Source organism: Hippopotamus amphibius, chromosome 6 (assembly GCF_030028045.1).
Source record: "Hippopotamus amphibius kiboko isolate mHipAmp2 chromosome 6, mHipAmp2.hap2, whole genome shotgun sequence".
Lineage (NCBI taxonomy): Eukaryota > Metazoa > Chordata > Mammalia > Artiodactyla > Hippopotamidae > Hippopotamus > Hippopotamus amphibius.
In genome coordinates, this window is record NC_080191.1 from 131369491 (window position 1) to 131383349 (window position 13859).

At 37.7% G+C, this 13859-nt stretch overlaps 1 protein-coding gene across 19 annotated transcripts in view; it reads left to right on the plus strand.

The window, feature by feature from the left end:
* MBNL1 (muscleblind like splicing regulator 1) overlaps positions 1–13859 on the plus strand; it is a 174548-nt gene that overhangs the window by 21893 nt on the left and 138796 nt on the right. For 13 of the 19 annotated variants that reach the window (XR_009054285.1, XM_057738633.1, XM_057738625.1 and 10 more), the window contains exon 2: positions 10114–11100. The exons of 3 other annotated variants lie outside the window; for them this stretch is intronic. Coding sequence is in view for 13 of the 16 variants with exons in the window: in XM_057738633.1 (XP_057594616.1) it covers positions 10927–11100 (174 nt within the window). In the remaining 3 variants the exon portion in view is untranslated. Of the gene's footprint in view, positions 1–9570; positions 9922–10113; positions 11101–13859 lie in introns of those variants that run through there. 3 more of the 19 variants (XM_057738626.1, XM_057738637.1, XM_057738642.1) reach the window with 3 other exon arrangements.

Consider the following 13859-nt stretch of genomic DNA (forward strand, 5'->3'; position numbering starts at 1 on the left):
GGTGGCTTCTCTTGTTGCAGAGCACGGGCTCTAGGCACATGGGCTTCAGTAGTTGTGGCATGCAGGCTTAGTCATTGTGGCTCGCGGGCTCTAGAGTGCAGGCTTAGTGGTTGTGGTGCACGGACATAGTTGCTAACGGCATGTGGGATCTTCCTGGCCCAGGTATCGAACCTGTGTCCCCTGCATTGGCAGGTAGATTCTTTTTTTTTTTTTTTTTTTATTATTTTATTTTATTTTTTTGGGGGTACACCAGGTTCAATCAACTGTTTTTATACACATATCCCCATATTCCCTCCCTTCCTTGACGCCCCCCCCCCTCGATTCCCCCCCACCCTCCCTGCCCCAGTCCTCTAAGGCATCTTCCATCCTCGAGTTGGACTCCCTTTGTTATACAACAACTTCCCACTGACTATTTTACAGTTGGTAGTATATATATGTCTGTGCTACTCTCTCGCTTCGTCTCAGTTTCCCCTTCACCCCCCGCCCCCTCCCATACCTCGAGTTCTCCAGTCCATTCTCTGTATCTGCTTCCTTGTTCTTGTCACTGAGTTCATCAGTACCATTTTTAGATTCCGTATATGTGAGTTAGCATACAATATTTGTCTTTCTCTTTCTGACTTACTTCACTCTGTATGACAGATTGTAGTTCTATCCACCTCATTACATATAGCTCCATCTCATCCCTTTTTATAGCTGAGTAATATTCCATTGTATATATATGCCACATCTTCTGTGTCCATTCATTTGTTGATGGGCATTTAGGTTGCTTCCATGTCCTGGCTATTGTAAAGAGTGCTGCAATAAACATTATGGTACAAGTTTCTTTTGGGATTATGGTTTTCTTTGGGTATATGCCCAGGAGTGGGATTACTGGATCATATGGTAGTTCTATTTGTAGTTTTTTAAGGAACCTCCAAATTGTTTTCCATAGTGGCTGTACCAACTTACATTCCCACCAACAGTGCAGGAGAGTTCCCTTTTCTCCACACCCTCTCCAACATTTGTTGTTTCCAGACTTTGTGATGATGGCCATTCTGATTGGTGTGAGGTGATACCTCATTGTGGCTTTGACTTGCATTTCTCTGATGATGAGTGATGTTGAGCATCTTTTCATGTGTTTGTTGGCCATCTGTATGTCTTCTTTGGAGAAATGTCTATTTAGGTCTTCTGCCCATTTGTGGATTGGGTTATTTGCTTTTTTGGTATGAAGCTTCATGAGCTGCTTGTATATTTTGGAGGTTAATCCTTTGTCCGTTGTTTCATAGGCAATTATTTTTTCCCATTCTGAGGGTTGCCTTACGATTTGTATGGAAACGCAAAAGACCCCGAATAGCCAAAGCAATCTTGAGAAGGAAAAATGGAGTTGGTGGAATCAGGCTTCCTGACTTCAAACTATACTACAAGGCCATAGTGATCAAGACAGTATGGTACTGGCACAAAAATAGAAAGGAAGATCAATGGAACAGAATAGAGAACTCAGAAGTAAGCCCAAACACATATGGGCACCTTATCTTTGACAAAGGAGGCAAGAATATACAATGGAAAAAAGACAGCCTCTTCAGTAAGTGGTGCTGGGAAAATTGGACAGCAACATGTAAAAGAATGAAATTAGAACACTTCCTAACACCATCCACAAAAATAAACTCCAAATGGATTAAAGACCTACATGTAAGGCCAGACACTATCAAACTCCTAGAGGAAAACATAGGCAGAACACTCTTTGACATACATCAAAGCAACATCCTTTTTGACCCACCTCCTAGAATCATGGAAATCAAGAATAAACGAATGGGACCTCATGAAACTTAAAAGCTTTTGCACAGCAAAAGAAACCATAGGCAGGTAGATTCTTAACCACTGCGCCACCAGGAAAGTTCCTTTCATAATGATTAATAATTAAGCAACAGATTTTGGGCAGTCTTCAATAGAAATAAGCCAGTAAAATTTCCTAGGTTGAGGTTACTAGGTTAGGTTTTAAATCAGACATCTGGAAATTCAAGATTTATTTGTTAAGATCAAGCTTTTGTGCTCAGATATAGTTGATAGTAATGAGGGCTGTTGCCACAATAAAATTTTAGAATTTTGGGAAAGTGTGACAATGATGATTATTTGGTTCTAATAGAGATATGCTTTATATTTTGGTCAAATTTTTTTTTATTGTTTTTGTCATTTCTTTGCATATTGATTTTATAATTTCGCTTGATTGAACCTACTCAGATGGAAAATAGGCATAAGTTAATTATGGAGGAACTCTTGTGAGAATGATTCTGCCTTGGAGGGAAAGTTGGAACAGTGGGGCAGAGGTACGCATGCAGCAGATTTCACTGATGTACAGGGTGCTGTGGGAATATTTCCTCAATTCTCTCATTAATCAACTTTATATTTATTTTTGAGTTGTGCTTAATGTTATTAGGGAAGCATGGATGAATTTGCTGCCATTCCTCAAGCAAAGAAGCTCATATTTAAACATGTCCTAGGTGGAGGTACCACCAACCTCAGTAAGAAGCTAGGTGATGCTGTTCAGAAGGTATAAAGATAGAAAATTAAAACTAAGATTTTGGCCCCTAGTTACTATGCCAAATAAAATATACATCACTTAAGTAAGCTTTAAAATCAAAGTCTATAACCATGGCATTTCCCTGGGAATAACAATATCACAATGTATTACATTCCATTTAACATTCACAGTTTTGTCATGCTCATTTCACATTGGTAGATTCCAGTTGGGTTAATGTACCATTCTTCCTGAAAACTGCCAGAATGGTTAGATTTGTTTTTTCTGTCTTTTAGCTCTCTGAGCACATATCAGTGTTGTTAATTTTATTGTAGTCGTGTGTCCTGTCTTCCTAATTATTATTTTGAAATATTAAATATTAAATGACATGGACAGATCAGAAATTACTACTAAAGGCTAACAAGATAACTTCTTTGTGTAATATACAGAGTAAATAAAACACTAAATAGGATTAGTATTTTATCTTGAAGAATGATAAAGTGACATTCGTAGTTATTATACTTTCTTGTGGAATAGAGGGAAATGTTAAAAGACTGCCTGTTTGAATATCATCAGAAAAAAATGCAAATTTTCCCTTCTTTTGCCAGAATTAAAGAATGATTCTGTCAGAAATACACAGATAATTATTTACATGTTTTAAATTTGCCACATGTAACTGTTTCAAATGATTCCATGGATTAAAAAAAAAAGCAACTTACATCAATTTCACAATTAAGGAGGTGTATAAATATGGTTCTGTGTTAACTTCACTGCCTTACACTCTCTTTCCAATGAGTGGCGTTTGATGGTCGTTTCATTCAGTCATAAAGGTGACATCTCAGTGTTTTAAACTATGTCTCTATTGCCCAGGTATTGTAGCTTGTAGAAAATACTTATAAACTAGCATTCAGATACACTAAGAAAAATATTGTCATGCCACAAATACTGACTGTTGGCATAGTCTGGACCAGGCGCTGTTATGCGCTGGCTATTTAGTGTAAAACTAGCCTGACAACTGCCTGCTGTCGTGGAGCTTACATTTTTATGGGAAAAGTAGATGATAAGCAGATAGTGAAATGGGTACATAGTATTACGCCAAGTGCTAATAAGTGTTGTGGAGAAGAATAAAGCAAGGTAAGGGGCTGGCAAGGCTGGGCTGGTGCTGAGAGGGACGGAAGGTTGGATACTTTTGACAGTGGGTCGGAAAAGCTTCTAGAAAGATAACTTTGCTGTAGGGACTGGAAGAAGGCACATTTAGGTACAAAACTGGTGGCCCAGTCTAACAAAATGCTGTGAGCCGTTCTGATGTTTATCTTCTTATGCCTTTTAAGTTTTAAAATTTTGCCTGATATTGGAATCAATTCAAAATTCACTTTTTAATCGAGTAGAGGCTTCATGACTCATTTTGTCTTAAATGTGAATACTTAAGGGACAATAGTCATTTTTTAATTTGAGTACAGTTTAGTTAGTCGTTTTTGGAATTCTCATCTTTAGCAATAGTGCATCACCTAACCAGCACTCTTTCAGTATCCTTCAATAAGAGACCTTGTGATGATTAGGGAATCAAACCTATCAGAATTTTAAAGGAACGCTTTGCTAGACCGTCCACTTATTTAAGTTGGTAAACATATTGGTATTTTCCTTGCTAGCAGCTTGTCACCCAGCACACAGTGCAGAGCGTCAGACCAGTAGGCCACATTGCCCGTCGCTGTGCCATTCCAGAGGATTTTGCTTGAAAATTATCTTTTTTCTCAGCAATATTTTTAAAACTTTAGTCATTTGCATATCTCCTTCATGATTTTTACCAATATATTTACTTAGTCTTATTTTTAAAATTCTTTTGATTATACTTTAGCTTCTTCCAAAGTTATGATATCCACAGGCTTAACAAGCTTCTTTTAGCATTCTGATGCATCTATTAAAATTAGGTTGTTTCTGCATCACTTAAAATCGCCACGGGTGCTACCAGTAGTGTGCTTACCCCTCGCTGGGAAACTCTGATCTCAGCTTTTTGTTATATGAAGTTGAATACTGCTGAAGGTTGCATTAACCCATTCAGACCACAGTTTTTCCCACGTAATAAATAACATTGTTACTCTACTTAGTACCTTAGTGAGTAGAGAACCTCTACTATACAGCCTCCAGAAATGCTTAGTTAGTTGTTTGTTTACTGAAATCTCTGTTAATATTTGGAACAAGCTATGGGCAAAATTGTACTGTGAGCTAATATCTTGGTTTACTAAAGTAATGCATTGCTAATTATGGACTTGTCGACACCAGTGAGCAGGAGGAGAAGTTATGGTTTTGGACAAGGGGCCTCTTCTTGTCAGCTCCAGACATACACAGAGAAGTCAGCTATCTCTTCCAGTTAGATTGGAACTTGTCTTAGTAAGTAAAAAACCTCAAATAATAAGTTAACTTCCTTAATATGTAACTTATTTCAAAATCAGAACTTGTGAAAAAAAGTCCCCCAAATTCCCAGCTAACTACTCTGGCATGTAATAGAAACAGTTGCCTATATTTGGTTCAGAAGAACTGAAATGATTAGTAAACATATGTGACTAAGAAATTTAACCTTGCTCGTAGAGGCCATCCAGTTCTCCAGAACAGAATTTTAGTCTCATACCTTGTGTCTGTTTATCCTTTATTGCAGAGTATATGTAGCCCTTAAATAGATGTTTATATGAAGCCATCCACTGTTAGTTTAATGCTAATATATATCAATTGCTATGAGAGTAATTATTTGTAATTCCCCATGGTTTTTTTTTTTTAACTTTATCCTCTTTTTGATTTCGTTTCCTCTGTCTTCACATTTTCTTCTTTTCCTTTCTGTTTACCTCCTCTTATCTTAAAGTAGAAAATATGTGTGAATTCTGCCATCACTCAAGGAGAAATTGGTTTTGGTTCTTGGGAAGAATTGTTGGAAAGAATTGTTTGTAGGATATGTCACATGATGTGAGGAACTCTACAGTTTAGTGTTTGGAGTTTGATCAATAGGTAAAAGAGGGCTTGTTGTTATACAGGTTTTTAAAAGTTTGATTCTCACTGAAAACCAGTTAAATTCAATCATTTTTGTTTTTTTGTTCAGGGAATTTTATTCTAATATGTTGAAATATCGGTCAAAAACTTAACTCAGAAGCAATTTACCTATTAGTAAATATCTTTACAGTAGAAATATTTCTTTCAATAATTATTTACAAACAACACATATTTTTAGGGCAACTATATTTGCAAGAATTCCTTCTATCTGGACAATACTGAAACATTTTGAACATTGTCTCTATCTGTAGAACAAAAATCCATTGCCATTGGAAGTATTGATCCAGATCCTATAAAATCTTAATTTATCAAAGCACTACGTTATGAAGATCTCTAGTCTTCCCTGAAATTCTTATGTTTGAATAACGAGAATGATTTCAAGACAGTATTCTGATATTAGCAATTTAATCAAATCAATTTTTGGGATAAAATCTGAGTTTGTTACCCCCAGTGCCCTGTACCAAAGGCTGGGACTCATTATGTGGTGCAGACTGTTTCATAAAGGTCAGTGTCCAGTCTGATTGCTCACTTGTCCATGCCTGGCTAATTATAAATATTTTGATTATCGTCCTTGCCTAATACATGTATTTTCAACTTACAAATGCATATCTATAATTCTTTCAGTAATACTTTTTAACATAAATAGGATATCTCTGCTGCAGAAAATATAAAGAATCAGAACACCCATTTGTAAGCTTTTAGTAATTATATTTTGTACTTGAGTGGGACTAAACCTGTAACATCATAGAAAGGAAGAATAATCAACCCTAGAAATTAACTTTGTTGTTGTATTTAGACATAACCACCAAGCAGTGAAGATGTTTCTAGTGGTATCATTGTCTTTCCTCATACTGTTTGGATGCCATAGATCATGATGAAATTTTCCTTGGGGTTGGACACACATTCTCATAAACATATTTATTCCTAGTAGGTTGAATAAAACCTATTCTTTTATTAAACATTTTAAAAACGTGTTATGTTCCAGGGACTGGGTTAAAAAAAATGGTGATACACTCTATTGTCATGGAGTTTATAACTTTGGGGGCAAAGGTACCAAGAGATACAAAGTACTAAGTATTCTGAGAGGGAATAATGTTTAGTAGAGTTGGCTCAGCCTTCTAGAGAAGGTGGTATTTGAATAGCAGTTTAAACAAAGGAGAAGGGATTTGCCAGGTTGAAGGGGTGAGGAAGTGTGTGTCAAACTAAACAAAGCATTAGCATGTAACAAGTTCCAGGAAATCACAGCAGTATGACATATGTCAAGAACCCTGGGCAGTTCCTCACTCTCAGGGAGGATACAGGTGCAGCGGGAGAAACCAAAGAGGTAAAATGTGTCAGTTCAAGACAGTGAGAAAGGGGCAAGAAAGAAGGAGTTGTATCAGCTGTTAGAGGGCAAGTAATGACAAGGACTGTGGGTAGTCTTTGGATTTGGCTTTGTTGGGATCATTGACGACTGTCGCTGATTAGTAAAGTAATAGTTGTGGAGGTTACACTGATACAGATTCAAACGTGAATGTAGGAAGAAGAAGCAGGAAAATAGTACGTGTAGATGATTCTTCAGACATTTGTTTGAGAATGATGGATTAAGAGCATTAGGGAGAGGTGATGTATAACTATGCAAGGTCCTCTTCCTCCTACTATGCCACCCCTTCCATTTTATTTTATTTATCTATTTATTTATATAAATTTATTTATTTATTGGCTGCATTGAGTCTTCATTGCTGCACACGGGCTTTCTTTAGTTGAGGCAAGTGGAGGTTACTCTTCATTGTGGTGCACAGGCATTGCGGTGGCTTCTCTTGTTGCTGAGCACGGGCTCTAGGTGTGTGGGCTTCAGTAGTTGTGGCACACGAACTCAGTAGTTGTGGCGCATGGGCTTAGTTGCTCCACAGCATGTGGGATCTTCCTGGAGCAGGGATTGAACCCATGTCCCCTGAATTGGCAGGAGGATTCTTAACCACTGCACCACCTAGGAAGTTCCCACCCCTTACATTTTAGAGCTTCTTCAGCACTTTGAGGGCTAAGAGAAGGAATTGCAGGAAAGGCCAGGTATTCATATATAGAGAGAGTTTAGAGGGAAAGAAGTCTTGAGAAGGAGCCAGTCAAAGTGGCAGCTTAACCTTGGGCAGGAGAAGGGAAAATTTTTGGGAGACCGAGAAGAACGATACGGAAAGGTAGTTTAAAGATGGATGGTGGGCAGGTGAGAGAGAGTTCATGCCTGAGGACTACTACAGATCATCCACTGTTGATAGTGAAAGGAACATGGAGGAGGAGGGGAGGGACTTGCGAATGATGAAGTTTTAGAAAAGTTGCAGTGTGAGAGGGAGCTGTCCAGGGCCAGGGGGACCATTCCTAGACAGCAGGAGGGCCTGAGTGACCCTAGAATATAGAAATTTATAGAGGCAGTGATGAGTGTGTGTGTGTGTTTTTAAGTATGTGTTTGTGTGTGTTTATATGGGTGTGTTCCTGCATGTGTTTGTGTATTTTTGTGCTGTGAAGTTAATTCCAGTTCAGATGTAGAAATTGATCATTTAATTTACCAAAGTTTAAGGAGCTCCATCTGTATTCCATCCCTAAGTCAGGCACTTAGGGTTACTAAGATGAGTAAGATTGTTTCCTTCCTTGGGAACATGTAGTCTAGAGGATCAGTCATATAAGCAAATAAAGCACTGTATGGGGGAGCAGAGGTGATTGGGAGGAGACAGTGTTAATATATGGGTGGGTGGAGATGGAGGAAGTGACATCTTGAAAGCTTCTTGGAAGGAGTGCCATGTTAGCCAGCTTCTAAAGGAGGTAATGGTTGCAGGTTAGGCTCTTAAAGATTCCAGAAACACAAAAGAGATGTTGACCACAGATGAGGTACATACTCAAGGCATGAAGTAGTTGAGAAATTTTGAATACAGAGTAAACATTAAGGAAGGTGGATGAATCTTAAGAGTTCGTGACTAACTTGGCTTTGCTTTTACAGAACCAGGAATTAGGACTGGAAAATTTTTTGAAAACAAAAATATTTCTGGAGCATCAGTATGAGTTGGTTGTTTTTTAAAAAAAATCTTTCTCAAAAGTTGTAGTCTTACTACAATATTTTCTAAACCTTGTATCTGGTAGTTTTTAAAAAATTACTGTTAAGAATGACAGTATTAATTCTAAAATAAATTTAAAAAAATTCTGCTAGATAGCCATGATTTATATATGTATGTATATATATTCATATTCATATTCTGTATTCTAATTTCCAAATTATAAATATGTGCCAGTTGGCCATTTTTGGCCCTTGAAGAAGGATCACCAAACACTATTTATTATACTGTGTCATTGCCTTTTCAGAGTGTGAAACTTTTAGGATTATTAAAGCCTTGTTTCCTTTGGTAACATTCAAAATGGGAAAAAAATGTATACTTTTGTTTCTATAACTACTGAGCATTTTCTGAAAGTTTTCCCATCCTAATTGAAAGAGAAAGTAAGTTGTTAAAAGCAAAAATGCCCTGCTCTAGGGAGGAGTCTCCTAGTGCTGAGTTAGTAGATCATTAGGCAATAGGGGATCCCCCAGCCCCCACCCTCCGGCTTCATTCGTACCTCTGAAGTGCATCGTGCTGCCCAAATCAAATTGTTCACTTAATATTTAATGTTTCTGCGATGGAATCACTTTCTCCCTTGAGGTTGACTTCAGATTTGCCAGACTTACTGACAACACTGCACTCCTTATTTTCTCCACATGACCTCAGCTTCTGCTTAAAAAATGTTCGAATAAAGGATGCTTTTGTTCATATCTCGCCTGCCTGTGATATATTGACAAAGTGTCTGCCGGCTGAATGGAATAGTTTTGCTGTATGAGTGCGGCTTTCAGTGGAGGGGCAGGACTTGGGCTGTAGAAGGAAGTGAATTGGATAGGTCAGGAGAATGTACCATTTGTAAACACCCCTTTCCTTTTTTATTCACGTGTCAGGACAGCAGGAGCAGGCTGTTCAGTGCCTGTCCCTGCGCAGAGCCGGAGGGAAAGCAGCTTGGAAGTCGGCTGCAATTTTTAAACCTTGCGTTTTCTTTCCTGGTAATGGTCTTCAAGTGCTTGGACTTGTTTGAGAAGCTGTTTGGAAACTAACATGGTTTAGTCCACTAACTGCATGTTGGGTAAATTCAAAACCCACATGCTCGTCCTCTTGCAGTGGAATAAGTCACATCTGATGGACATTTTCTGTGCTTATAGCATAGTAATGAACGTCTGACAGGCGCGACCTTTCATAAGACAACCCACACTATTGGCTTTCTGCCCAGAATATTGCTGCAACACTATCTGTGATTGGTTATCTCTCTATCATGCATTGCTTCACAAGGGGAAACGGCCCCTTTTTTTAATAAATCTACGATGGCTGGCTGCAATATGCCTCACTGTAAGTATTGTGTGTGTGTATGAGAGAGAGAGAGGGAGAGTGTGTGTGTGAGTGTGAGTATGTGAGAGAGGGAGACAGAGAGAGGCTGACTTGAATGTTACTTAGTCTAGTAGCACATGGCAAGGTTGTGATACTGTAGGACATCCGTGAAGAGCTACTTAGTAAATCTTAACCTATCTCTTTTTTCTACAGGTTGGTACTAAGAAGTGCCTTTCCTGACGTCTCTGCTGCTTGGAACCGCTTCTAGAGCAGTCTCTGCTTTTGCCTTGCTTGCTGCCAGCTAGACTGTGACGACAGCACATCCACCCTCCACCTCTAGCCCAGACACCCCCATTTCTACTTATAATCAAGAGAAAAGCTCTAAGTATCTGGCATTGCCCTAGGCTGCTTTAGTTTTAAAAGAAAAGTTTGCTGAAAAAGTAAGATATCTTCTGCCAGGAAATCAAGGAGGAAAAAAAAAATCATTTTCTCGATTTTGCTCTAAACTGCTGCATCTGTCTATGCCAAACTAATCAATACCGATTGCACCACCAAACTCCATTGCAAATTCAGCTGTGAGGAGATTCCCTTTCAGACAACTTTGCTGAAAGCAGCTTGGAAATTCGGTGTCAAAGGGTCTGCCACGTTTTCATGCTTGCATTTTGGGCTCCAAATTGGCACTGGGAAGGGGTTACTGAGAGCACAAGGCTGATTCGAGGCCCTCCTTTAAACGTTCATCTACTTACGATCCTAGTATTTCTCTAAAAACCAAAACCTCTTTGAATTAACAGTTTCATGCTGTGAATTTCTAGTGGGAGATCTTTTCTTTGATATTGACAACACAATTTTCCATGTACTTTTAAAGCAGGGAGTGGGGGAAAAGTATTTTAGAGGGGACATTTTCATCATCATTTTACAATTTTATCAGTTCAGTTTTTTTTTTTTTTTTTAGTTGTTACTGTTTTTTTGGGGGGGGTTGGGTTTGTTGGTTTCACTGAAAATTTTAACTACCTGTAAAATCTAAACATGGCTGTTAGTGTCACACCCATTCGGGACACAAAATGGCTAACACTGGAAGTATGTAGAGAGTTCCAAAGGGGGACTTGCTCACGGCCAGACACGGAATGTAAATTTGCACATCCTTCGAAAAGCTGCCAAGTTGAAAATGGACGAGTAATCGCCTGCTTTGATTCATTGAAAGTGAGTAAATATTATATTATTTTAAGGATACTCAATAATTGAAAAAAGGGGATATGGATATATAGTCCACTGAGTGTGGAATTATGGATTGCTTTGTTAATAGTTTTAGTTATACGGTGTGTTCTTACTGATGATGTTGGGGTGGGGGACTTTATTGAGAAGCAAAAGAACCAAGTCTGGCCAAACTTTGTTTGTTATGAATAACTTTATCCGTCCTTTAATGCTGTGATTTTTTTTCTAGAGCAGAAGGTGTCAGCATACTTTTTACTTAGTAATAGCTAAGTCAGTGTCTATTTATAGGAATAGTACGTGTACATGCATGTGGTGTTCGCATATGCATAGATTATGTACAAGGCCATGGCAGTAGCTGAAGGGGGATGATTTGTTTTTGCTTGTTTGTAAACGGGCTGTACCGTTGTAAAAGAATAGCAGATTTTAAGTCAGCTAAACTTGGATAGACTTTTTATATTAATATTTTGACATTATGGATTTCCTTTTTATTGTATGAGAATATTATTTTAAGGCCAGAAGCAATGCATTTTGTGGAAAATATAACTAGAAGTAAGTTTCTAAGCTGCTGCCACAGTACCCTATCGGAGGCATAAATTTTGTTGAACATGAGTTTTATAAATCAGTAGAAACTCTTAAGTACTATTATTGGATTTTTTAAACTTCTAAAATCCTAATGTGAAGTAACTTTGTTTATTTTCTGTTAGCTCCTGATTATTTGTTATTTTTTATTTGTAACAGTCTCAGCTAAAAGTGTTAAAAGTTAGCCTTTGTGGGCAACATAATGGTAACAAGTTCACTTTAGTGTATTTTGACATTCAGAAATGTCACTGGGTTCGTATTTCAGGTATCACGTTTGAAAGTGGGTCTTTTAAAAGAAAGCATACTTGCCTTTATTTTGATATGCAAGATCAAGACTAGAAATGTGAAGGTTTCTGGGTACTCTCTCCATACTTGGTTTAATTGAATTGCTTTTGAATATTAATGCCCTGGTTTAATTCACTCTTTGAACGTTTGAAGAAGGGGCACCATCATTTTGACATATATAGAGAAGTGAAGGAAGGTTTCATAGATCCATCTTGTCTTTTGCCACCCCCCCCCCCCCCGGAAAAAAAAGTGCCATAATAACTTTCTTTAATACCACAGGGGTGAATTAACTGAAATAGTTAACACGTGAGTTAACTCATAACTCACCCCAATGTTATGAGTTAACTTGTGAGTTAGCTATTTCAGTAAATTGCTTCTTGGTCCAGTTTGCCCTTGTTCACTTTCCTAAAGTTTTCATCAAAGACTCATGGATATTATCTGCAGAGTAGAATATAAAAGGAGGTATTAACAACAACAGAGATTCTTATAATGTTAGATTGTTCTTTTTTTTTTATTAAATTTTATTTATTTATTTATTATTTTGGGGTAGATTGTTCTTAATGTCATAGTTCTAAAGATCAATACACAGAAGTTACAAATAACCACTGGGCCTTTTATTTTCTTTCCTTTGAAAGGCATTGACGATGGGCACAGTGGTTGTACCTTGTGAATGTGTCTTCCTAAATTCCTGCCGACTGAATTTAGGTGTAATTAGAGACTGGGACCCATAAAATGAGGGGCAAAGGGCTAATTACACTTGTCGGTAACCAGCTGTGTCCATAAGTAACCCTGTTTTGACCCAATTACTAGTAAATCCAATTTTTAATCCCACAGACAGTTGATGGTGCACTGGTAGCTGCAAAATGAAGGACATTAAACTTGGCTGTGACATTGAGTGGTTTCACAGAAGACCTGCCTCCACAGCATTTGGAAACATTGTGAAACATTAAAATTCAGTTGCTATTTTTCCATCTCAAAATATTTTTTTAGTTGCTGCTCACTTGTGGCCATAGAACAGTCCCCCTTTGAGTAAAGCAGCAGCATTGCTTAATGACATGCTGTGTGGTTAACAAGATTTAACTGCCACATCAAGGACTTTTTTTTTTTTAAATAACAAATAATTTCAAGATTTTAAATTTACTTTCGAAATGAGCTCGTTGTAGCCGCTAATCAGTGCAGACCTTGTCCATATTCTTTGTCTTTCTAAGAGAAACTGAAATTTAATTTGTAGTGTCTAAAGTGTGGTAAAATATTTTGATTTAAATAAGAGGGAAAAAATAAACACAGATTTACTTTCTGGTGGAGCTTCATTTCCCAGAACAACAGCTCCTTAAATGTTAGTGAACTATGTTAAGAATTAATGTAAAAATTTTTGAATGTGTAATTAAGTATTCATGTTTCAAAAGCCATGTTTCATGTATATGTGTGTATGCTTATAACTAACATGTGATTCTTGATACAGTATTTAGAATCCTACCTTTTAGATAGTAGTCTTCCTGTGTCCAGTTTTGTGGCTAAAATAGATCAAAAACATATTTTAAAATAGTTAAAGTGATTCTGTGACTCATGCCTGAAGTTCTGAAATTTGGGAGCATTATGAGGTTTCCATGCCAGTAACCGCTAGATCATTTGTATTGTTTCAGAGAGTAAACGGAAGGAATTTAGAAAACTTGTAATATCCTGACTTCTTTAATAAAATGTGCTCTGTGTATTGCTACAATCCATAGTCCAGCCTTTTGTGAGTTCTTGAGCCCTGAGATGGAGGTAGCCTGTGTAATCTACTATTTTTAGCAAGTTAGGAAAGCAAACCAAATACTCTCTGAGAGGACCCTGGGAAATGGCTGTACCCTTCAGCTGTGCTGTTTCAGACTTTGGCCAGGCTC